This window comes from Ranitomeya variabilis, chromosome 5, assembly GCF_051348905.1.
Source record: "Ranitomeya variabilis isolate aRanVar5 chromosome 5, aRanVar5.hap1, whole genome shotgun sequence".
Lineage (NCBI taxonomy): Eukaryota > Metazoa > Chordata > Amphibia > Anura > Dendrobatidae > Ranitomeya > Ranitomeya variabilis.
Window position 1 is genome coordinate 172480033 of NC_135236.1, and position 26371 is coordinate 172506403.

Below are 26371 nucleotides of genomic sequence, written 5' to 3' on the forward strand. Positions count from 1 at the left end.
GCTTTGAGTGTGTTGATTGACAGCTCAGCCATCCACTCTGTGACTGGGAGGCCCTGGCTGTTGCCAGGTGTTCATTATCCTAGGTGATTGCCAGGCTTCTTAACTGGGCTGTTACTCCCAGACTTCTGCCAGACGTACATTCAGCTACTGTCTGGTTTGTCTCTCTGTGCATTGTGATCTGTTTGTAGATCTTTTGTTGCCTGACCTTGGACTTCGTTGTGACTATGTGTCTGTTTAACCCCTTCTGCTCTGATTTGCTATTCTCCTGGTATTCTGACCTCGGACCATTATCTGACTACACCTTTGTCTCTTCCTTTGGTTTATGACGTACCCTCCTGTATTCTGACCTTGGATCTCTTGACCACACTGCCTCACGGCTAGTCCTTGAGTAGTGACTAGCGTCTTACTAACCTCTTTTGAAAACTATTACCACTGTGCATTTCATATTGAGTATGAAATGCAGAATTCTGATGGAAATATATTAAATGCTATAAAAATAGAAATGTGTTGTCTCGATAAAAGGGTGATTCCTCACAGTTCTATACACATGGCTGAGACTCTGACCACAGGAAGCTGTCTGTATGGTCTCACCCAAAAACATGCCAGTGGAAATGTGTGTTAGCTGCTAAAACACAAGATGGCAGGAAGACTTATTCTTATTAAAACAAGTAGATATTAAGGAGCCCATACAGATTAGATGACTGTTGGATGGACGATTGCTCCCCTGAGCATTCCTATGATCTCTATGACAGAGCCTCTGCCAGACTCCTCTGCAATGACATGTGTCCAGTCAGAACAAACTGATCTGCCATTGGAAATCCATCATGCTGGTGGTCCCAATACACATTAGACTATCTCCTCAATATCACCGGGCTCGGCTGACTTTAGTCTACAGGGTACAGGGACCTTTAGTTTCAACCAAAAGCAAAACATTTTGTCTGTTGTTTATCTTCTTAGTGATAATTTAGGCAGACCCTAACCTAGCCACATCCTTTTTTTAATAAGCAGAATTCAAAATAATTTTTATCTGGGAAAAAGAAGCAACATCTCTTATACTCTTAGTAAAAGAGCCAACTTAGCAGTGAGAAAAGCAAAATTCTAGTGCCTTGTAGAATCTGCTGAGTTTTCGGGTGCCAGTTAATATTACTTAACAAGAGCATCTGGATCTTTAAAAGGGGAATTATTACATATAGGGTATTTACAATGACATGCATAAGGGAACGCTAACTAAGGGACAAGGGTACAATGAAAGGGAAAATTAGTAGTAAAGGGTGGTGGAAGATGGGAAGTGGGAAGATACCTAACTAGCTGGTGTGCTACTTTGTATATCAGCCACACAGTCAGACATGGCCCATACATTGCCCATCCCTGTAACACATCCACATAATAACATTTTCCAATCAGGTCGCAGTCTTTGAGTCCTCCAGGAACATTCACATGGCTACTGATATCTACACTCTCCTGAAGGTGGCATTCTTAGGTCCAGAAAGAATTACAGGGTCAAGGGTCTTCACTGTGCCTAAATATAGTTTCATAGTTTTTGAGGTTGAAGGTAGACTTAAGTCCATTGAGTTCAACCAATAGCCTATCATGTTGATACCGAGGATTTATAAATGTTTAACTATATGTAGCTTTTGGGTTTTCTCTTCTATAAAGTATAACATTATGGTCACATAGGGCAAATGACTGCACAGGTTCTGGTGAGATTTATGCAGCGCCCCAGAGTCCTGGTCGTTGCAGCAATGTCGCTCTGCCGCTAAGGGGAGTGATGTTACGTCTGATGGCACTGAAGGAGTTCATCTGACCAGGTATCACATACACCAATACATTTCACAGTCGGGCCTCCAGGGGGAGCTAAGGGTGCTATTTATTAGGCCACTCCTCACCGTGTGGGTAAACTGGGGGTCAGGCAGGAAGTTAGTCAGAAAACTGACTGGGTTGGAACCAGGCAACACCTTGTGGCAGAGGGTGTTGCGGGGGAAGATTCGGTAGGGTCCCTGTCAGGGGTGGGATCCTGACAGAGGCCTGGCAACATGGAAGAATGTCACGGGACCGTGCCTGCTCAGCATAGCGGCGGTGCCCTAGGAAAGGATAAGAAGCGAGATATATTGTGCTGAGTGAGAAACGAGATCAAAGCAAGAAGGAGAATACCAGTAGGAGTCATGCTGTAAGACCGAGGCAACATCCTACTGAGGCGCACAGCCGGCGGCCGGAACGCCGAGGAAGTATTTCTATATATAGCTTCAGGCAATACTTCAAACCAATGGCAGGACAGTCAGTCATAGGCGGGCTGTCTCACCTAAATCACCTAAGAAGACATAGGGGGCAACCTGTGGAGAGGGGCGACTCTAGGGTCCCGGAAGAGCTCCGAGCCTACCCGTCATACGGGTGCGTCCCAACCATAACACCGGGAGGGACGGATTAGCAGAACATCATCTAATCGAGTTGTGAGGGAACACGAGAAACAGACACAACAGTTGTGGGGACTATCCCGTAAGCACAGCAGGGGAGGACCACAACACATAGCGCAAGCAGGAAGGCACAGATTTCCACCTGCAAAGGGAACTCTGGAGGTGCCATCGGACCGGCCGGACTTGCGCAGCCTGGTTAACCGTATTCCGGATTGAGGGCTCAGAGATCTTCAGTAAAGAGGTAAAGAGACTGCAACCTGGTGTCCTCGTTATTTACTGCACCGCACCACTACAGCCTCACCACTACCATCATCCATCATATCTATCACTGTACGCCCCTCAGCAGGGTCACGGACCGGGTCTAACCACCGTGACAACCCTCAGGACAGAGACTCAGAGGCCCGGTACCGGGTACCCCTCGGCCCTGCGGCAGTGGGGGCGCTCCATTTTGGCGTCACGAACAGGATCTACTTAAGCCTGAAGAATCGGGTCATGTGTGCCTTGGAACTGTGATTTATCGTGCTTGGACTGTGCTTTATTGAGAGAACTGTGTGCTGCCATTACTACAAGGATTACCGCCAAAACCGCCGCCATTGCAGCGCTGAGGAGAAGCGCAGGAGAAGAAGAGGGGCGTGGAGTGGGCGTAGACAAGCTGGAGAGCGCGAAGGACAATGGCCGCCCAGTCTAAATATTTCTGCACCATGAGGACGTGTCCGTCAGCAGCAGAGATCCGCCTCCTGATCCTCAATGGAGGGCGGAGACCGAGAAAACGACACCGCCCACGAAGGAGAGAGCGGGAAAAGGACCAGGAAGAAGAAGTCAGCGACATGGAGGACGCCATGGCGAGCCGCCCGAAGCCGGAGCGTGGGGTAGGAGCAGAGGACTCTCCCAGCTACCCGGAGGGGCACCGCAACCAGGCCTCCACCGCTGATATTGACTTCCTGCAGGCCAGAGCGGACGAGCTCTGCGACCAACTCCGGCAGACGCAGCTGAGCACTGAGGCCGAGTGGAAGAAGACCTTCATCGGGAGCCTCACCAGACGTCTGTCGGCAGCCTCGTCTGGTCCGGAGCAAGAAAGAAGTTTGTCATGGTTCCCAATGGCAAGGGAACGTAAGAAACATATAAGTAATGAACGAGCTCTCGGGTGATGGAAACTCGAGTTGACCGTAAGCTAAATCTACCACACAACTAACAGTAGCCAGGGAGCATACCTATGGCTTCCTATATGCCACGCGCCAGCCGGAGGACTAACTACGCCTGGTAGAGTGTTGTGAATTTGGATTCTGGGCTCCCCCGGTGGCCGCTTGTGGAATTGGACTTGTCATCCTCTTTCCTGTTTCACCTGGTTCCATCAGTAGTGGGTGTCGCTATTTAAGCTCATTTCTCTGGTGGTTTCTTGCCGGTCAACAATGTTATCTGATGCCTCTCAGTGCTTGTTCCTGCTTCTAGACTACTACTAGATAAGTTGGACTTTTGTCCATGTTTTGTTTTGCCTATTTGTTCCAGTTCACAGCTGAAGTTTTGTTACTGTGTCTGGAAAGCTCTCGTTGATCAGGGATTGCTACTCTGGCGTTATGAGTTAATGCCAGAGTTTAAGGTAATCTCTGGATGGTGTTTTGTTAGTGTTTTTCTGCTGACCATGAAAGTATACTATCTGTCTTCTGCTATCTAGTAAGCGGACCTCAAATTTGCTAAGACTATTTTCCTGCTGCGTTTGTTGTTTCATCTGAACTCACCGTCATTATATGTGGGGGGCTACTGTCTTCTTTGGAATATTTCTCTAGAGGTGAGCCAGGTCTTATATTTCCCTCTGCTAGCTATTTAGGTCTTAGGCCAGAGCTGGGCATCTAGCGATAAATAGGAAATGCTACCTGGCTATTTCTAGTTGCGCGGCAGGCTTAGTTCATGGTCAGTATAGTTCCATCTTCCGAGAGCTTGTCCCTCTATAGGCTTGCTATGATCTCTGCCTGCAGAGATCATGACAGTTTGACCGGCCCCTAAAGTGTTAAAGACCCAGGTTGAGAAAGGAGAGTTATAAGAAGTCTGCTGGAATATTTTTTTTTTTTTTTTTCTTCCTCCAGTCTGCCTTGCTGCAGTCTTTTTTTCTCTCTCTCCTCCTAATCTCTGTATGGCTCTGTGTGCACCTGACAATAATGGATCTCCAGAGTGTAACTGCGGGTTTGAATAATCTCATCACGAAAGTACAAAATTTACAAGATTTTGTGGTACATGCTCCGGTATCTGAGCCGAGAATTCCTTTGCCGGAGTTCTTCACAGGGAATAGAGCTAGCTTCCAGAATTTCCGAAATAATTGTAAGCTTTATTTGTCCCTGAAGTCTCGTTCAGCTGGAGACCCTGCTCAGCAGGTTAGGATTGTGATTTCCTTGCTCAGGGGTGACCCTCAAGATTGGGCCTTCTCATTGCCAGCAGGGGATCCTGCGTTACGCGATGTGGATGCGTTTTTTCTGGCCTTGGGCTTGCTTTATGAGGAACCTCATTTGGAACTTCAGGCAGAAAAAACTTTGATGGTACTATCTCAGGGGCAAGACGAAGCTGAAGTTTTCTGCCAAAAATTCCGTAAATGGTCTGTGCTTACTCAGTGGAATGAGTGCGCCTTGGCGGCAACTTTCAGAGAAGGTCTCTCTGATGCCGTTAAGGATGTTATGGTGGGGTTCCCTGTGCCTGCAGGTCTGAATGAGTCCATGACAATGGCTATTCAGATTGATAGGCGTCTGCGGGAGCGCAAACCGGTGCACCATCTGGCGGTGTCTATGGAAAAGACGCCAGAAAGTATGCAGTGTGATAGAATTCTGTCCAGGAGCGAGCGACAGAATTTTAGACGGAAGAATGGATTGTGTTTCTATTGTGGGGATTCTACTCATGTTATATCAGCATGCTCTAGGCGTACAAAGAAGCTTGATAAGTCTGTTTCCATTGGCACCATTCAGTCTAAGTTTATTTTGTCTGTAACCCTGATTTGCTCTTTGTCATCCATTGCTACGGACGCCTATGTTGACTCTGGCGCCGCTCTGAGTCTTATGGATTGGTCCTTTGCCAATCGTTGTGGTTTTGATTTAGAGCCTTTGGAGACTCTTATTCCTCTGAAGGGGATTGACTCCACCCCATTGGCTAATAATAAACCACAATACTGGACACAAGTAACCATGCGTATCAATCCGGATCACCAGGAGATTATTCGTTTCCTGGTGCTGTATAATTTACATGACGATTTGGTACTGGGATTGCCATGGTTGCAGTCTCACAACCCAGTCTTGGACTGGAGAGCAATGTCTGTGTTGAGCTGGGGATGTAAGGGTATTCATGGGGACTTACCTTTGGTTTCTATTTCGTCGTCCATTCCCTCTGAAGTCCCTGAGTTCCTCTCTGATTATCAAGACGTCTTTGACGAACCCAAGCTTGGGTCGTTACCTCCGCACCGTGAGTGCGATTGTGCCATAGATTTGATACCGGGTTGTAAATATCCCAAGGGTCGTTTGTTTAATCTGTCTGTGCCGGAACATGCTGCTATGCGGGAATATATAAAGGAGTCTTTGGAAAAGGGACATATTCGTCCATCTTCTTCTCCCTTGGGAGCTGGGTTTTTCTTTGTCTCAAAAAAAGACGGCTCTTTGAGACCATGTATTGATTATCGGCTTCTGAATAAGATCACTGTTAAGTATCAATACCCATTGCCATTGCTTACTGATTTGTTTGCTCGTATAGAGGGTGCTAAGTGGTTCTCTAAAATTGATCTTCGTGGGGCGTATAATTTGGTGCGGATCAGGCAGGGGGATGAGTGGAAGACCGCATTTAATACGCCCGAGGGCCACTTTGAGTATTTGGTCATGCCTTTTGGTCTTTCTAATGCCCCTTCAGTTTTCCAGTCTTTTATGCATGATATTTTCCGCGATTTTCTGGATAAATTTATGATAATATATCTGGATGATATTCTGATTTTTTCTGATGACTGGGACTCTCATGTCCAGCAGGTCAGGAGAGTTTTTCAGGTTCTGCGGTCCAATTCTTTATGTGTGAAGGGGTCTAAGTGTGTTTTTGGGGTCCAGAAAATTTCCTTTTTGGGGTATATTTTTTCTCCCTCTTCCATTGAGATGGATCCCGTCAAGGTGCAAGCTATTTGTGACTGGACTCAGCCCTCCTCTCTTAAGGGTCTTCAGAGATTTTTGGGCTTTGCCAACTTTTACCGCCGATTTATTGCTGGTTTTTCGGATGTCGTTAAACCACTGACTGATTTGACCAGACAAGGCGCTGATGTTGCTAATTGGTCCCCTCATGCTGTAGAGGCCTTTCAGGAGCTTAAGCGCCGTTTTGCCTCTGCCCCTGTGTTGCGTCAGCCTGATGTGAATTTGCCTTTTCAGGTTGAGGTTGACGCTTCGGAGATCGGAGCTGGGGCAGTGTTGTCGCAGAAAGGTTCCGACTGCTCCGTCATTAGGCCTTGTGCCTTCTTTTCTCGCAAATTTTCGCCCGCAGAGCGGAATTATGATGTTGGGAATCGGGAGCTTTTGGCCATGAAGTGGGCGTTTGAGGAGTGGCGCCATTGGCTCGAGGGGGCTAGGCATCAGGTGGTGGTATTGACTGACCACAAAAATTTGATTTATCTTGAGACTGCCAGACGCCTGAATCCTAGACAGGCGCGCTGGTCTTTATTTTTTTCTCGCTTTAATTTTGTGGTGTCATACCTACCGGGTTCTAAGAATGTTAAGGCAGATGCCCTTTCTAGGAGTTTTGACCCGGACTCTCCTGGTAATTCTGAACCCACAGGTATCCTTAGGGAGGGAGTAATTTTGTCGGCCGTTTCTCCTGATCTGCGGCGGTCCTTGCAAGAGTTTCAGGCGGATAGACCGGATCGTTGTCCGCCTGATAGACTGTTTGTTCCGGATGATTGGACCAGCAGAGTCATCTCTGAGGTACATTCTTCTGCATTGGCAGGTCATCCCGGAATTTTTGGTACCAGGGATTTGGTGGCAAGATCCTTCTGGTGGCCTTCCCTGTCACGAGATGTGCGAGTCTTTGTGCAGTCATGTGACGTTTGTGCTCGGGCCAAGTCTTGTAGTTCTCGGGCTAGCGGACTGCTGTTGCCCTTGCCTGTTCCTAGGAGGCCTTGGACACACATCTCGATGGATTTTATTTCAGATCTGCCTGTTTCCCAGAAGATGTCTGTCATCTGGGTGGTCTGTGACCGTTTCTCTAAAATGGTCCATTTGGTTCCTCTGCCCAAGTTGCCTTCTTCTTCTGAGTTGGTTCCTCTGTTTTTTCAGAATGTTGTCCGATTGCACGGTATTCCTGAGAATATTGTTTCTGACAGAGGTACCCAATTTGTGTCTAGATTTTGGCGGGCATTCTGTGCTAGGATGGGCATAGATTTGTCTTTTTCATCTGCTTTTCACCCTCAGACTAATGGCCAGACCGAGCGGACTAATCAGACCCTGGAGACATATCTGAGGTGTTTTGTCTCTGCTGACCAGGATGATTGGGTTGCTTTTTTGCCATTGGCAGAGTTCGCCCTCAATAATCGGGCCAGCTCTTCCACCTTGGTGTCCCCGTTTTTCTGTAATTCGGGGTTTCACCCTCGATTTTCCTCCGGTCAGGTGGAATCCTCGGATTGTCCTGGAGTGGATGCGGTGGTGGAGAGATTGCATCACATCTGGGGGCAGGTTATGGACAATTTGAAGTTGTCCCAGGAGAAGACTCAGCGTTTTGCCAACCGTCATCGTCGTGTTGATTCTCGGCTTTGTGTTGGAGATTTGGTGTGGTTGTCTTCTCGTTTTGTCCCTATGAGGGTCTCTTCTCCTAAGTTTAAACCTCGGTTCATCGGCCCTTATAGAATATTGGAGATTCTTAATCCTGTTTCTTTCCGTTTGGACCTCCCTGCGTCCTTTTCCATTCATAACGTTTTTCATCGGTCGTTATTGCGCAGGTATGAGGTACCTGTGGTACCTTCAGTTGAGCCTCCTGCTCCGGTGTTGGTTGAGGGTGAGTTGGAGTACGTTGTGGAGAAAATTTTGGACTCTCGTGTTTCCAGACGGAGACTCCAGTATCTGGTCAACTGGAAGGGTTACGGCCAGGAGGATAATTCGTGGGTCAATGCATCTGATGTTCATGCTTCTGATCTTGTTCGTGCCTTCCATAGGGCTCATCCTGGTCGCCCTGGTGGATCTGGTGAGGGTTCGGTGCCCCCTCCTTGAGGGGGGGGTACTGTTGTGAATTTGGATTCTGGGCTCCCCCGGTGGCCGCTTGTGGAATTGGACTTGTCATCCTCTTTCCTGTTTCACCTGGTTCCATCAGTAGTGGGTGTCGCTATTTAAGCTCATTTCTCTGGTGGTTTCTTGCCGGTCAACAATGTTATCTGATGCCTCTCAGTGCTTGTTCCTGCTTCTAGACTACTACTAGATAAGTTGGACTTTTGTCCATGTTTTGTTTTGCCTATTTGTTCCAGTTCACAGCTGAAGTTTTGTTACTGTGTCTGGAAAGCTCTCGTTGATCAGGGATTGCTACTCTGGCGTTATGAGTTAATGCCAGAGTTTAAGGTAATCTCTGGATGGTGTTTTGTTAGTGTTTTTCTGCTGACCATGAAAGTATACTATCTGTCTTCTGCTATCTAGTAAGCGGACCTCAAATTTGCTAAGACTATTTTCCTGCTGCGTTTGTTGTTTCATCTGAACTCACCGTCATTATATGTGGGGGGCTACTGTCTTCTTTGGAATATTTCTCTAGAGGTGAGCCAGGTCTTATATTTCCCTCTGCTAGCTATTTAGGTCTTAGGCCAGAGCTGGGCATCTAGCGATAAATAGGAAATGCTACCTGGCTATTTCTAGTTGCGCGGCAGGCTTAGTTCATGGTCAGTATAGTTCCATCTTCCGAGAGCTTGTCCCTCTATAGGCTTGCTATGATCTCTGCCTGCAGAGATCATGACAGTAGAGGAAGAAACAGACCTGGCTTACCTCTAGGGAAATACCCCAAAAGATGATAGCAGCCCCCCACATGTAATAACGGTGAATTAAGAGGAAAAGACATACACAGTATGAAAGTAGATTTAGCAAAGAGAGGTCCACTTACTAGATAGCAGAAGGATACAAAAGAGGACTTCACGGTCAACTGAAAACCCTTTCAAAAACCATCCTGAAATTACTTTAAGACTCCTGTGTCAACTCATGACACAGGAGTGGCAATTTCAGCCCGCAAGAGCTTCCAGCTACAGAGAATTACAAAAACTGCAAACTGGACAAAAGGTACAAAACAAAAGGACAAAGTCCACATAGCTGATCAGCAGACTAGTAGCAGGAACATGCAACCGAAGGCTCTGGTTACAATGATGACCGGCAAGGAAATGACTGGAGAGCAAGGCTAAATAGGAAACTCCCAAACACTGATGGAAGCAGGTGAACAGAAGAAGCAAAGTGCAAACAAGTCACCAGTACCACCAGCAACCACCAGGGGAGCCCAAAAAGCGGATACACAACAGTACCCTCCCCTTAAGGAGGGGGCACCGAACCCTCACAAGAACCGCCAGGGCGAGCCCTATGAAAGGCACGAACCAAATCCGAGGCATGAACATCAGAGGCAGTTACCCAAGAATTATCTTCCTGACCATAGCCTTTCCATTTAACCAGATATTGAAGTCTCCGTCTGGAAATACGGGAGTCCAAGATCTTCTCTACGACGTACTCCAATTCACCCTCCACCAGCACAGGAGCAGGAGGTTCAGTAGAAGGAACCACCGGTACCTCATATCTCCGCAACAACGACCGATGGAACACATTATGGATAGCAAAAGATGCCGGGAGGTCCAAACGAAAGGAAACAGGGTTAAGAATCTCCAAAATCCTATAAGGACCGATGAACCGAGGCTTAAATTTGGGAGAAGAAACCCTCATAGGGACAAAACGGGAAGACAACCACACCAAGTCCCCAACGCGAAGGTGGGGACCAACACGACGACGACGGTTAGCAAACTGCTGAGTCCTCTCCTGGGACAATTCCAAATTATCCACCACTTGTCCCCAAATCCGATGCAACCGATCCACCACCGCATCCACTCCAGGACAATCCGAAGATTCAACCTGACCAGATGAAAAACGCGGATGAAACCCTGAATTGCAAAAGAAAGGAGAAACCAAAGTGGCAGAACAAGCCCGATTATTAAGAGCAAACTCCGCCAACGGCAGAAAGGCAACCCAATCATCCTGATCCGCAGACACAAAACACCTCAAATAAGTCTCCAAAGTTTGATTAGTTCGCTCCGTCTGGCCATTGGTCTGAGGATGGAATGCAGACGAAAAGGACAAATCAATGCCCAACCTGGCACAGACTGCCCGCCAAAATCTAGACACGAACTGGGTACCCCTGTCAGAAACGATGTTTTCCGGAATACCATGCAAGCGAACCACATTTTGAAAAAACAGAGGGACCAACTCAGATGAGGAAGGCAACTTAGGCAATGGCACCAAATGAACCATTTTAGAAAAACGGTCACACACCACCCAGATGACAGACATCTTCTGAGAAACAGGGAGATCCGAGATAAAGTCCATAGAGATGTGCGTCCAAGGCCTCTTCGGAATAGGCAAGGGCAACAACAACCCACTAGCCCTAGAACAACAAGGCTTGGCCCGAGCACACACATCGCAAGACTGCACAAAAACACGCACATCTCGAGACAGGGAAGGCCACCAGAAGGATCTAGCCACCAAATCTCTGGTGCCAAAAATTCCCGGATGACCTGCCAGAGTAGAAGAATGAACTTCCGAGATGACTCTAGTGGTCCACTCGTCAGGAACAAACAGTCTACCAGACGGACAACGATCAGGTCTATCCGCCTGAAATTCTTGCAAAGCACGTCGCAAATCTGGAGAGACAGCAGACAAAACCACTCCATCCTTAAGGACACCAGCAGGTTCAGAATTCCCAGGAGAGTCAGGCTCAAAACTCCTAGAAAGAGCATCTGCTTTCACATTCCTAGAACCCGGTAAGTACGAGACCACAAAATGAAACCGGGAAAAGAACAACGACCAACGTGCCTGTCTACGATTCAGGCGCCTGGCAGACTCCAAATAAATTAAATTCTTGTGATCAGTCAAAACTACCACCTGATGTCTGGCACCCTCAAGCCAATGACGCCACTCCTCGAATGCCCACTTCATGGCCAAAAGCTCCCGATTACCAACATCATAGTTTCGCTCGGCGGCCGAAAATTTTCGCGAAAAGAACGCACAAGGTCTCATCACTGAGCAGTCGGAACTTTTCTGCGACAAAACCGCCCCCGCTCCGATCTCGGAAGCATCGACCTCAACCTGAAAGGGAAGAGAAACATCAGGCTGGCGCAACACAGGGGCAGACAAAAAGCGGCGCTTAAGCTCCCGAAAGGCCTCCACGGCAGCAGGGGACCAATTGGCAACATCAGCACCCTTTTTAGTCAAATCCGTCAGAGGTTTAGCAACGCCAGAAAAACCAGCTATAAATCGACGATAAAAATTAGCAAAGCCCAAGAATTTCTGGAGACTCTTCAGAGAAGTAGGCTGCGTCCAGTCGTAAATAGCCCGAACCTTGACAGGGTCCATCTCAATAGAAGAAGGGGAAAAAATATACCCCAAAAATGAAATTTTTTGAACCCCAAAAACACACTTTGAACCCTTTACACACAAAGAATTCTCCCGCAAAACCTGAAAAACCCTCCTGACCTGCTGAACATGAGACTCCCAGTCATCAGAAAAAATCAAAATATCATCCAAGTACACAATCATAAATTTATCCAAATATTCACGGAAAATATCATGCATTAAGGACTGAAAGACAGAAGGTGCATTAGAAAGGCCGAAAGGCATTACCAAATACTCAAAATGGCCCTCAGGCGTATTAAATGCGGTCTTCCACTCATCCCCCTGCTTAATTCGCACCAAATTATACGCCCCACGAAGATCAATCTTAGAGAACCACTTAGCCCCCCTTATGCGAGCAAACAAATCAGTCAGCAAAGGCAACGGGTACTGATATTTGACTGTAATTTTATTCAGGAGACGATAATCAATACAAGGCCTCAGAGAGCCATCCTTTTTAGAGACAAAGAAAAAACCGGCTCCTAAAGGTGATGAAGAAGGACGAATATGTCCCTTTTCCAGGGACTCCTTAATATACTCGCGCATAGCAGCATGTTCAGGTACAGATAGGTTAAACAAACGACCCTTTGGAAATTTACTGCCAGGAATCAGATCTATGGCGCAATCACAATCCCTGTGAGGAGGGAGTGAACCAATCTTAGGCTCTTCAAAAATATCACGATAATCAGACAAAAATGCCGGAATCTCAGATGGAATAGATGACGAAATGGACACCATAGGAGTGTCCCCATGAGCCCCCCGACATCCCCAGCTTAACACAGACATAGCCTTCCAGTCAAGGACTGGGTTATGAGACTGTAACCATGGTAATCCAAGCACCAAAACATCATGTAAATTGTACAACACAAGGAAGCGAATCACCTCCTGATGGTCTGGAGTCATACGCATAGTCACTTGCGTCCAGAACTGTGGTTTATTACAAGCCAAAGGTGTAGAATCAATACCCTTCAGAGGTATAGGGACTTCCAGAGGCTCTAAATCAAACCCACAGCGCCTGGCAAAGGACCAGTCCATAAGACTCAGAGCGGCGCCAGAGTCCACATAGGCATCCACGGTAATAACTGATAATGAACAAATCAAGGTTACAGACAAAATAAATTTGGACTGTAAAGTGCCAATTGAAATGGACTTGTCAACCTTCCTAGTACGCTTAGAGCATGCCGATATAACATGAGCAGAATCACCACAATAGAAGCATAACCCATTTTTACGCCTATAATTCTGCCGCTCGCTTCTGGACATAACTCTGTCACATTGCATTTTCTCTGGCGTCTCTTCAGAAGATACCGCCAAATGGTGCACGGGTTTGCGCTCCCGCAAACGCCGATCAATCTGAATTGCCATTGTCATGGACTCATTCAGACCTGTAGGCGCAGGGAACCCGACCATAACATCTTTAACGGCATCAGAAAGGCCCTCTCTGAAATTTGCCGCTAAGGCGCACTCATTCCACTGAGTAAGCACAGACCACCTACGAAATTTTTGGCAGTATATCTCCGCTTCATCTTGCCCTTGAGATAGGGCTATCAAAGCTTTTTCAGCTTGAATCTCCAAATTAGGTTCCTCATAAAGCAACCCTAAAGCCAGGAAAAACGCATCCACATTGAGCAACGCAGGATCCCCTGGTGCCAATGAAAATGCCCAATTTTGAGGGTCACCTCGCAGCAAAGAGATTACAATCTTAACCTGCTGGACAGGATCTCCTGAGGAGTGAGGTCTGAGAGAAAGGAATAATTTACAATTATATTTGAAATTCAAAAACCGAGATCTATCTCCGGAAAACACCTCTGGTGTAGGGATTTTAGGTTCAGAAATAGGAGCATGTATAACAAAATCTTGTAAATTTTGAACCTTCGTAGCAAGATTATTTAAACCTGCAGCCAAACTCTGAGGATCCATCTTTAAACAGGTGAGCTCAGAGCCATTCAAGGATTATAAGGAGAGAAAGGCAAAGGCTGTAATTAAAGCTGAAATACAACTGATCCAACTATGGAGCAAGCATAGAGGAAAAAGGGAAAAAAAAAATAAAAAATTTACAGACTTCTTTTTTCTCTCCTTTCTTCTGCCAATAAGTTTAACACAGGCCGGTCATACTGTCATGGTTCCCAATGGCAAGGGAACGTAAGAAACATATAAGTAACGAACGAGCTCTCGGGTGATGGAAACTCGAGTTGACCGTGAGCTAAATCTACCACACAACTAACAGTAGCCAGGGAGCATACCTACGGCTTCCTATATGCCACGCGCCAGCCGGAGGACTAACTACGCCTGGTAGAGGAAGAAACAGTCCTGGCTTACCTCTAGGGAAATACCCCAAAAGATGATAGCAGCCCCCCACATGTAATAACGGTGAATTAAGAGGAAAAGACATACACAGTATGAAAGTAGATTTAGCAAAGAGAGGTCCACTTACTAGATAGCAGAAGGATACAAAAGAGGACTTCACGGTCAACTGAAAACCCTTTCAAAAACCATCCTGAAATTACTTTAAGACTCCTGTGTCAACTCATGACACAGGAGTGGCAATTTCAGCCTGCAAGAGCTTCCAGCTACAGAGAATTACAAAAACTGCAAACTGGACAAAAGGTACAAAACAAAAGGACAAAGTCCACTTAGCTGATCAGCAGACTAGTAGCAGGAACATGCAACCGAAGGCTCTGGTTACAATGATGACCGGCAAGGAAATGACTGGAGAGCAAGGCTAAATAGGAAACTCCCAAACACTGATGGAAGCAGGTGAACAGAAGAAGCAAAGTGCAAACAAGTCACCAGTACCACCAGCAACCACCAGGGGAGCCCAAAAAGCGGATGCACAACAGAAGTTCCAGCGCTCCGAAGCCAGAAGGCAAGGCCCTGCCGGAAAGCGAGATGCTGCTAACCAGGATGACAACGCCGCAGCACAAGATCCTGCAACCAGCGTTCCAGATCCCAGCGAAGACGGAGCTGACCGGCACCGGAGGGACCGCATCTGAAGCAGGTATGAAAAACGACCCTGCCCTGATGATTGAAACCACTCCAGTGACTGCTAGTGCCACCGCTACTGACTCTGTTCCAGCGACTGATCTTGCAGCAGCGCTACCTGCTGCCCTGACTGAGACTACCTCTGAACCGACGAGTTCCAGCACTACTACTACAGAGTGCATTATCTCTACCACTGAACTTACTACCAAAATTGACATTCGAACCCAGATTATACCTGAAAAACCGACTAGTGACATTGATACCGCATCGGATGAGAAGTCGAACAGAGATCTTCCCAGGCCAGGAAGTGTTCGCTACCAACCGATGCCTTGCAACCTACTATGAGGATAAACCTCGGAACCACGAGTATGTAAATAGTTAACTGCTTGTTTCCCTGCTTTTTGCTGCTAATACCCGACTAGGGTTATTCTTAAAGGGATCCCTTCGTTTACCCGGGATCCCTATTGCTTTTTGGTTGTTTTTCTACCTTTTGCTCCGTTACTAAGAAACTGCTGGAATTATGAACGATGCATGATACAAACTCCCTGTAAATAGTTTGCACCTTCTTAAAGGTGCTCCTTACTGGTTTTACATACAAGAAGGACTCTTTGCGAAGACACGGGTCTTGGAACCCGCACCGGAGTCCTTGCTGCGTACGGACTTGCAGCTTGAGAAGTTGCACTACCTCAGAGACTTGGTCCCCTCTTAAAGGGGATGTTCACACGTTGCACTTAGGAATGGTATTGCCTTAAGACGGCTAGATGGCAATGATGTTTTGAAAGAGAGAGTAATAATGCTTATGTATGAAAGTTAAAATGTAACTAACTAGTTAAATTGTCAGAAATGTTTAATAATGTTGCTATTAGATGAGGACAGGAAGTGAACCCGTAGGGGTTAGTGGTGAGTCCTCTTGGGAGCCATACAGAGATGGCGCATTGATCCTAAACTGAAAGCTGGATGTTATGTTCTATACTGAGTATAGTAGTGGAAGGGCAGTAGGCCCGGGCAGAAAGGGGCGGTCCTGCATAGAAAGGAGAGGCAGTAGGTCTGGAGCAGCTAGGACAGACGGTCCTGCAGACTTAAAGAAGGAGAATGAAGTTAATTGCCTTATAATGTGATTATAAGAAGGTCTTTGGTGGATGCAGAGTGTACGTCCTTAAAGGCAATGTTAAATTATTGTTCGAGAATTTGCACTAAGTAGAATACCCGGTTGGTTAAGAAAAGTTATTTATACTAAGTTATTCAAAGTATTTAACTAAGTTTGTAACGTTCAAGTGTCCTCACCTCCCATAAAGGGAAGCTCTGTTAAAGTTTACTTGTTATTGCACTCACAAAAATTGTATGTCTTTTTGCTAACCTGTATTGTTGTTTTCTTCCCAGTCCAGGAGTACTGGATTTAACCGGGGGGGGAGTGCAGCGCCCCAGAGTCCTGGTCGTTGCAGCAATGTCGCTCTGCCGCTAAGGGGAGTGATGTTACGTCTGATGGCACTGAAGGAGTTCATCTGACCAGGTATCACATACACCAATACATTTCACAGTCGGGCCTCCAGGGGGAGCTAAGGGTGCTATTTATTAGGCCACTCCTCACCGTGTGGGTAAACTGGGGGTCAGGCAGGAAGTTAGTCAGAAAGCTGACTGGGTTGGAACCAGGCAACACCTTGTGGCAGAGGGTGTTGCGGGGGAAGATTCGGTAGGGTCCCTGTCAGGGGTGGGATCCTGACAGAGGCCTGGCAACGAGGAAGAATGTCACGGGACCGTGCCTGCTCAGCATAGCGGCGGTGCCCTAGGAAAGGATAAGAAGCGAGATATATTGTGCTGAGTGAGAAACGAGATCAAAGCAAGAAGGAGAATACCAGTAGGAGTCGTGCTGTAAGACCGAGGCAACATCCTACTGAGGCGCACAGCCGGCGGCCGGAACGCCGAGGAAGTATTTCTATATATAGCTTCAGGTAATACTTCAAACCAACGGCAGGACAGTCAGTCATAGGCGGGCTGTCTCACCTAAATCACCTAAGAAGACATAGGGGGCAACCTGTGGAGAGGGGCGACTCTAGGGTCCCGGAAGAGCTCCGAGCCTACCCGTCATACGGGTGCGTCCCAACCATAACACCGGGAGGGACGGATTAGCAGAACATCATCTAATCGAGTTGTGAGGGAACACGAGAAACAGACACAACAGTTGTGGGGACTATCCCGTAAGCACAGCAGGGGAGGACCACAACACATAGCGCAAGCAGGAAGGCACAGATTTCCACCTGCAAAGGGAACTCTGGAGGTGCCATCGGACCGGCCGGACTTGCGCAGCCTGGTTAACCGTATTCCGGATTGAGGACTCAGAGATCTTCAGTAAAGAGGTAAAGAGACTGCACCCTGGTGTCCTCGTTATTTACTGCGACCTGCACAACACCGCAACCTCACTACCACACTTTCACTGGGCGCCCTCAGCAGGGTCACGGACCGGGTCTAGCCACCGTGACAACCCTCAGGACAGAGACTCAGAGGCCCGGTACCGGGTACCCCTCGGCCCTGCGGCAGTGGGGGTGCTCCATTTATATCTCATGTTTACATACTCTGAGGCCCTGTTGAAATTCTCATTTATGGTCTCTCATTTGACTTATGCATAAGAAAAAGCCCCTGAAATATTGTAATGATGACGTGTGCTGTAGAGATGTGTGTTTTACAGGATACTGTTGTGTGGAATAGCGTAGTCTATTCTGTACACTATAACAGGTTGATGGAGTCTGTTGTGAACTATACTTCTTGGCTCCCTCTTGTGGTCACTAGTGGTATGGCACTTGGATTGTCTTTCCCCAGGTTGGTACTCACCTGGTTCGTTAGGCCTGGGGTGTTGCTATTTAAACTTCCTGGATTCTCAGTCCAGTGCCTGGCATCGTTGTAATCAGTTCATTTCTGTTTGCTCCTGTCTACAGGTCCTGGTTCTTTGCAAGATAAGCTAAGTCCTGCTTTCTTATTTTTGTTTATTTGCATTGTTCTTATTTTTGTCCAGCTTGTACAAAATGTAATTCCTGATATTGCTGGAAGCTCTAGGGGGCTGATATTCTCCCCCCTCACCGTTAGTCGGTTCGGGGGTTCTTGGATATTCAGCGTGGATATTTTGAGGGTTTTTTGCTGACCGTATAAGTCATCTTACTATCTTCTGCTATTAGTCAGTGGGCCTCTCTTTGCTAAAATCTAGTTCATTCTTACGTTTGTCTTTTCTTCTTACCTCACCGTTATTATTTGTTGGGGGCTTGTATTATAACTTTGGGGTCTTTTCTCTTGAGGCAAGAGAGGTCTTATTTTCCCTGAAAGGGTTAGTTAGTTCTCCGGCTGGCGCGAGACGTCTAGAATCAACGTAGGTACGTTCCCCGGCTACTGCTAGTTGTTTGTGCTAGGATCAGGTATACGGTCAGCCTAGTTACCACTTCCCTATGAGCTGGTTTTTGTGTTTGCAGACTTTGCTAAAACCTCTGAGATCCTCTGCCATTGGGATCATAGCAGTATGCCAGGCCCAAAGTGAATAGTTAATGCATTGCAGAAGCGGGATTAAAAGAAAGAAAGTTCTGAGTTTTTTTTTTTTTTTTCTTTCTTCCTTCCCCTTTTTCTCTGAGTGGCTTAAGCACTGCTGCAGACATGAATGTTCAGACTCTGATTACTAGTGTGGATCAGCTTGCTGCACGAGTGCAGGGCATTCAGGATTTTGTTGTTAGCAGTCCTATGTCAGAGCCTAAGATACCTATTCCTGAGCTGTTCTCTAGAGATCGATTTAAATTTAGGAATTTTAGGAATGATTGTAAATTGTTTCTATCTTTGAGACCTCATTCGTCTGGAGATTCAGCTCAGCAAGTTAAAATTGTTATCTCCTTCTTGCGTGGCGACCCTCAGGATTGGGCTTTCTCGTTGGCGCCAGGAGATCCGGCATTGGCAAATATTGATGCGTTTTTTCTGGCGCTCGGATTGCTTTATGAGGAGCCAAATCTTGAAATTCAGGCAGAAAAAGCTTTGCTGGCTTTCTCTCGGGGCCAGGATGAAGCTGAAGTGTATTGCCAAAAATTTCGGAAATGGTCCATGCTTACTCAATGGAATGAGTGTGCTCTGGCCGCAAATTTCAGAAATGGCCTTGCTGAAGCCATTAAGAATGTGATGGTGGGTTTCTCCATTCCTACAAGTCTGAATGATTCTATGGCGCTGGCTATTCAGATTGATCGGCGTTTGCGGGAGCGCAAATCCGCTAATCCTCTGGCGGTGTTGTCTGAACGGACACCTGTCTCAATGCAATGTGATAGAATCCTGACTAGAACCGAACGACAAAATCATAGACGTCAGAATGGGCTGTGTTTTTACTGTGGTGATTCTACACATGTTATATCAGCATGCTCTAAACGCCTAACCAAGGTTGTTAGTCCTGTCACCATTGGTAATTTGCAGCCTAAATTTATTTTGTCTGTGACTTTAATTTGCTCATTGTCTTCCTACCCTGTTATGGCGTTTGTGGATTCAGGTGCTGCCCTGAGTCTAATGGACTTGTCGTTTGCCAAGCGCTGTGGTTTTGTCCTGGAGCCTTTAGAAAATCCCATTCCTCTTAGAGGAATTGATGCTACGCCATTGGCGGAAAATAAACCGCAGTATTGGACACAAGTGACCATGTGCATGACTCCTGAACATCGGGAGGTGATTCGTTTTCTTGTTCTGCATAAAATGAATGATTTGGTCGTTTTAGGTCTGCCATGGTTACAGACCCATAATCCAGTTTTGGATTGGAAGGCTATGTCTGTGTCGAGTTGGGGTTGTCAGGGAATTCATTGCGATTCTCCACCGGTGTCTATTGCTTCCTCTACTCCTTCAGAAGTTCCTGAGTATTTGTGTGACTATCAGGATGTATTCAGTGAGTCCAGGTCCAGTGCTCTTCCTCCTCATAGGGACTGTGACTGCGCTATAGATTTGATTCCTGGTAGTAAATTTCCTAAGGGACGATTATTTAATTTGTCTGTACCCGAGCATGCCGCGATGCGTTCTTATGTCAAGGAGTCTTTGGAGAAGGGGCATATTCGTCCATCCTCTTCCCCTCTTGGTGCGGGATTCTTTTTTGTGGCCAAGAAAGACGGGTCTTTGAGACCTTGTATAGACTATCGGCTTCTGAATAAAATCACTGTTAAATTTCAGTATCCTTTGCCACTATTGTCGGACTTGTTTGCTCGGATTAAGGGTGCCAAGTGGTTCACCAAGATAGATCTTCGTGGTGCGTACAACCTTGTGCGCATTAGGCAGGGAGATGAATGGAAAACTGCATTTAATACGCCCGAAGGTCATTTTGAGTACTTGGTGATGCCCTTTGGGCTCTCTAATGCTCCTTCAGTGTTTCAGTCCTTTATGCATGATATCTTCCGGAAGTATCTAGATAAATTTATGATTGTTTATCTGGATGATATTCTGGTTTTTTCTGATGATCGGGATTCTCATGTAAAGCAGGTCAGGATGGTGTTTCAGGTTCTGCGTGATAATGCTTTGTTTGTGAAGGGCTCAAAGTGTCTCTTTGGAGTGCAGAAGGTTTCCTTTTTGGGTTTTATTTTCTCCCCTTCTGCTGTGGAGATGGACCCAGTCAAGGTCCGAGCTATTCATGATTGGACTCAACCCACGTCTGTTAAGAGTCTTCAGAAGTTCTTGGGTTTTGCTAATTTCTACCGTCGTTTTATCGCTAACTTTTCTAGCATTGTTAAACCTTTGACGGATATGACCAAGAAAGGTTCTGATGTGGCTAATTGGGCTCCTGCAGCCGTGGAGGCCTTCCAGGAGCTGAAGCGCCGGTTTACTTCGGCGCCTGTTTTGTGCCAGCCTGATGTCTCACTTCCCTTTCAGGTTAAAGTGGATGCTTCTGAGATCGGTGCTGGGGCTGTTTTGTCGCAGAGAGGCTCTGGTTGCTCTGTGATGAGACCATGTGCTTTTTTCTCTAGGAAGTTTTCGCCTGCTGAGCGGAACTATGATGTTGGTAATCGGGAGTTGTTGGCCATGAAGTGGGCATTTGAGGAGTGGCGCCATTGGCTCGAGGGTGCTAAGCATCGTGTGGTGGTCTTGACTGATCACAAAAATCTGATGTATCGAGTCTGCTAAGCGCCTGAATCCTAGACAGGCTCGTTGGTCATTGTTTTTCTCCCGTTTTGACTTTGTGGTCTCGTACCTGCCTGGTTCGAAGAATGTGAAGGCTGATGCTCTTTCTAGGAGCTTTGTGCCTGACTCTCCTGGAGTAATCGTGTCGGCCATATCTCCTGATTTGCGACGTGTGTTGCAGAGATTTCAGGCTGGTAGACCTGACTCTTGTCCACCTGACAGACTGTTTGTTCCTGATAAATGGACCAGCAGAGTTATTTCCGAGGTTCATTCCTCGGTGTTGGCAGGGCATCCGGGAATTTTTGGTACCAGAGATTTGGTGGCTAGGTCCTTTTGGTGGCCTTCCTTGTCACGGGATGTGCAGTCATTTGTGCAGTCCTGTGGGACTTGTGCTTGGGCTAAGCCTTGCTGTTCTCGTGCTAGCGGGTTGCTTTTGCCCTTGCCTGTCCCGAAGAGGCCTTGGACACACATTTCCATGGATTTCATTTCAGATCTTCCGGTGTCTCAAGGAATGTCTGTCATCTGGGTGGTGTGTGATCGTTTTTCCAAGATGGTCCATTTGGTGTCCTTGCCTAAGTTGCCTTCCTCTTCCGATCTGGTTCCTTTGTTCCTTCAGAATGTGGTTCGTCTGCACGGCATTCCTGAGAATATCGTGTCTGACAGAGGATCCCAGTTTGTGTCCAGATTCTGGCGATCTTTTTGTGCTAAAATGGGCATTGATTTGTCGTTTTCATCTGCCTTTCATCCTCAGACTAATGGCCAAACGGAGCGAACTAATCAGACACTGGAGGCTTATTTGAGATGTTTTGTTTCTGCGGATCAGGATGATTGGGTGACCTTCTTGCCATTGGCTGAGTTTGTCCTTAATAATCGGGCTAGTTCCGCTACTTTGGTTTCACCATTTTTCTGCAACTCTGGTTTTCATCCTCGTTTTTCCTCGGGCCATGTTGAGCCTTCTGACTGTCCTGGGGTGGATTCCGTGGTGGATAGGTTGCAGCGGATTTGGAATCATGTGGTGGACAACTTGAAGTTGTCACAGGAGAAGGCTCAGCGTTTTGCCAACCGCCGTCGCGGTGTGGGTCCCCGACTTCGTGTTGGGGAGTTGGTTTGGTTGTCTTCTCGGTATGTCCCTCTGAAGGTTTCCTCTCCTAAGTTTAAAATTTTATTAAATGATAACCCCAAATTAGTATTTACCAGAAAACTAAACAAGAACTAATTTAAACAATATCTTTATTTCAACATATAGGATAAACAAACCCACACAACCCCTTTAAAACGAACCCTTCTATATAAGATAGGGTTTGACTATCTGGTCTGCATGTACATAGGCAGAGGGGTGGGGTACCTATCTGGGATCTAATCCTACACGTCCCTATGGTGCCCCCTACCTGTCTGCGGAGGTTGGCACCCTCTTGAACGCAATATAGCGCCCCCGCTCCTCGACGGCTGGCCCTCAATGCCCTATGGGTCCCTAGTGCACAAATATGTCGTGGACACCTCACACCTGCCCACTCCTAGGGCCCAATTATTACAAAACAGTTACCAGATGTATTATTGTGTTATTTGGGTGAAATAATCTTATCTGGTAACTGTTTTGTAATAATTGGGCCCTAGGAGTGGGCAGGTGTGAGGTGTCCACGACATATTTGTGCACTAGGGACCCATAGGGCATTGAGGGCCAGCCGTCGAGGAGCGGGGGCGCCATATTGCGTTCAAGAGGGTGCCAACCTCCGCAGACAGGTAGGGGGCACCATAGGGACGTGTAGGATTAGATCCCAGATAGGTACCCCACCCCTCTGCCTATGTACATGCAGACCAGATAGTCAAACCCTATCTTATATAGAAGGGTTCATTTTAAAGGGGTTGTGTGGGTTTGTTTATCCTATATGTTGAAATAAAGATATTGTTTAAATTAGTTCTTGTTTAGTTTTCTCTCCTAAGTTTAAGCCTCGCTTTATTGGTCCTTATAAAATTTTGGAAGTTCTTAACCCGGTGTCTTTTTGTTTGGATCTTCCGGTGTCGTTTGCCATTCACAACGTGTTCCATAGGTCTTTGTTGAGGCGGTACGTTGTGCCTGTGGTTCCTGCTGTTGAGCCTCCTGCTCCGGTGTTGGTTGAGGGCGAGTTGGAGTACGTGGTGGAGAAGATCTTGGATTCTCGTCTCTCTAGACGGAGGCTTCAGTATCTGGTCAAATGGAAGGGCTATGGTCAGGAGGATAACTCCTGGGTGGTCGCCTCTGATGTTCATGCGGCCGATTTGGTTCGTGCCTTCCACGCTGCTCATCCTGATCGCCCTGGTGGTCTTGGTGAGGGTTCGGTGACCCCTCCTTAAAGGGGGGGTACTGTTGTGAACTATACTTCTTGGCTCCCTCTTGTGGTCACTAGTGGTATGGCACTTGGATTGTCTTTCCCCAGGTTGGTACTCACCTGGTTCGTTAGGTCTGGGGTGTTGCTATTTAAACTTCCTGGATTCTCAGTCCAGTGCCTGGCATCGTTGTAATCAGTTCATTTCTGTTTGCTCCTGTCTACAGGTCCTGGTTCTTTGCAAGATAAGCTAAGTCCTGCTTTCTTATTTTTGTTTATTTGCATTGTTCTTATTTTTGTCCAGCTTGTACAAAATGTAATTCCTGATATTGCTGGAAGCTCTAGGGGGCTGATATTCTCCCCCCTCACCGTTAGTCGGTTCGGGGGTTCTTGGAAATTCAGCGTGGATATTTTGAGGGTTTTTTGCTGACCGTATAAGTCATCTTACTATCTTCTGCTATTAGTCAGTGGGCCTCTCTTTGCTAAAATCTAGTTCATTCTTACGTTTGTCTTTTCTTCTTACCTCACCGTTATTATTTGTTGGGGCCTTGTATTATAACTTTGGGGTCTTTTCTCTTGAGGCAAGAGAGGTCTTATTTTCCCTGAAAGGGTTAGTTAGTTCTCCGGCTGGCGCGAGACATCTAGAATCAACGTAGGTACGTTCCCCGGCTACTGCTAGTTGTTTGTGCTAGGATCAGGTATACGGTCAGCCTAGTTACCACTTCCCTATGAGCTTGTTTTTGTGTTTGCAGACTTTGCTAAAACCTCTGAGATCCTCTGCCATTGGGATCATAACAGGAGTCATAAGGACATTGTTTTGGCCTCTGCTGGTTCAATGGAACCGCATGGACATGTCCCCAGCTTACTTACTAAGTGCAAATCATTAGCGTAAACTGAACAGGGCTTTATTTGGAAACCACAGACTAGATTTGGTTGGATAGTTCTGTATACCGACCTATGCATACAGTTTTATGGCGTACACTAGAAAATATTGGTATTCAAATCATGGTTTTGTATCTCATGTATGCACGGCCCATCTGTAGTGCTACGAGAATCTTTCTTTGTGTTCACCAAATGAATTCATTTTAGCGATCAGATTAAAATAATTTGATATTATATGTAAAGCAGGCAATTTCCAGACACAAATTTATTAAATCAGCTTTTATTTTCACTTTTTGGAATGAAAAACCGCAAAAGCAGTTGTCTTTTTTTCACAGTGCTCTGTATTAATTTATTGTTCATGAAAAAATGTAACTCTTATTTACACCAAGATTATGAAGTATAAATATAGGTGTTGTCTTCACTTATAGGAAAATATACATCTCTTTAGGCTCTCACCTAAAATTATCTTTTGGTTTACACGGTCTCTTAGGTTTTTCGGATTCATGGATAAAACATAATTTAATGATTACACTGCGACTTCGAGCAAGGAACAAAAATGTCAATGAAGACAATGCACTTTTTGGTCCCTCATTATAGAAACATCTGGTTGTGATTGGATACGAAAAGTATTTTCTCACGTCCATCTTTATATGGATGATTGTAGGTAAAAAATAGGAAGGACATGTAGACCCTGAGTCTGAGATTGAACTTTTCCATTGTCCATATAGAAGTGTTTGGAAGCTTAGCACATAAAACTAGTAAATGGCCGCATATTTGGCAAGTATGGGTTTCTCGGTCACTTAAAGGAAATTCATAGAAACCTGATGACGAGTAATCTAGCTGAAGGAATCATGTCATGACATAAATCATTTCTCATCAGTATTCCTTTTTCTGTGGCTTTATACAATATGGAGAGCGACAAGGAGGTCCAGCAGGAGGCACTATATGGTTTGTAAACTTGCTCTTCACAAGTGTGCTGAGGTGTTGTTCATGTGTCCTTTAAGCATTTGCTTCAAACCATTCCTTTACTGCGACTCTATTCTGCGTTACCCAGATGGTGTTAGCTTGTGTCTTCTCTATAGCTTGTTCCAAAGCCCGAGATGCGGTGCCTAAACCGATGTCGTTATCGATAATATACTGTTTAAATTGCAAAAGCTGTTGGGGGAAAAACAGTCATGTTAGTCAGTCATCTGAGAATATGGTCAGTGCATTGATACAAAAACACAAGTTCATCAAGCTTAACCCGCCACACTTGCAAACTTTACTTAATCCAGAGGAAGTAATAAAACAGCTTTGATTAAGAGCAGACAATTCGTCATGAAGTGGGAAAATTCCTTTCTGACCCACAGTGGAAATCGAAAGGTTCTAAAATCCTCCCGTGCGTCATACCACAATGATAACGTCCTGCCTGCTACTCAGAAGAGGCACCTGACATCCCAAGAAATAGGAGGAAGCTCGCAGAGCTGATGTGGCAGCCATGGGCTACTGGCATGGCCACTGCACCAGGGTCTATCAAATCTTTTTGCTTAACTCTAGCAGTCGCTGATCAGCTGCAGCCTTCACAGCCACAATAAAGGAGCTCTGAAATCTAATTTTCTGTAAGTACATTGACTCCACTAATTAAAACTAGTTAGTGAGCTGCTAAAATATTGTACTTACTTGCTGCAGCTCAAAATCTGTAGAGAATCTTCTAGTGACTGCATTTATCAGGTTTCCAAAAGACATTCCAGCTCCAATGCTAGGGAAAAAAACAAACAAAACCATAATAAATGGATGCATGAATGATTAAACAAGCAAATAATACATATGCAAATCTAATTAAATGGAATAGATAGAAAGTTATAGTTACATTTCATTTTTAGGCAAATTTAATTTACTGTAATTTAATTTTAAGCAGCTTACTTTAACTAACTATTTAAAAATATTCCGATAAGTTGATTATACACTCACCGGCCACTTTATTAGGTACACCATGCTAGTAACGGGTTGGACCCCCTTTTGCCTTCAGAACTGCCTCAATTCTTCGTGGCATAGATTCAACAAGGTGCTGGAAGCATTCCTCAGAGATTTTGGTCCA

General features: G+C 46.1%; 2 protein-coding genes across 2 annotated transcripts in view; one reads left to right on the plus strand and one right to left on the minus strand.

The window, feature by feature from the left end:
- The window catches only part of CFAP161 (cilia and flagella associated protein 161), a 106724-nt gene that overhangs the window by 23810 nt on the left and 56543 nt on the right, over positions 1-26371 (plus strand). The gene's annotated exons all lie outside the window — the stretch shown is intronic.
- The window catches only part of ANPEP (alanyl aminopeptidase, membrane), a 261707-nt gene continuing 259894 nt past the window's right edge, over positions 24559-26371 (minus strand). The window contains exons 20-21 of the mRNA XM_077263513.1: positions 25954-26032; positions 24559-25449 (exon numbers count right to left, since the gene is read on the minus strand). Of these exons, the coding sequence (XP_077119628.1) occupies positions 25294-25449; positions 25954-26032 (235 nt within the window). The 3' untranslated portion in view covers positions 24559-25293. The remainder of the gene's footprint in view (positions 25450-25953; positions 26033-26371) is intronic.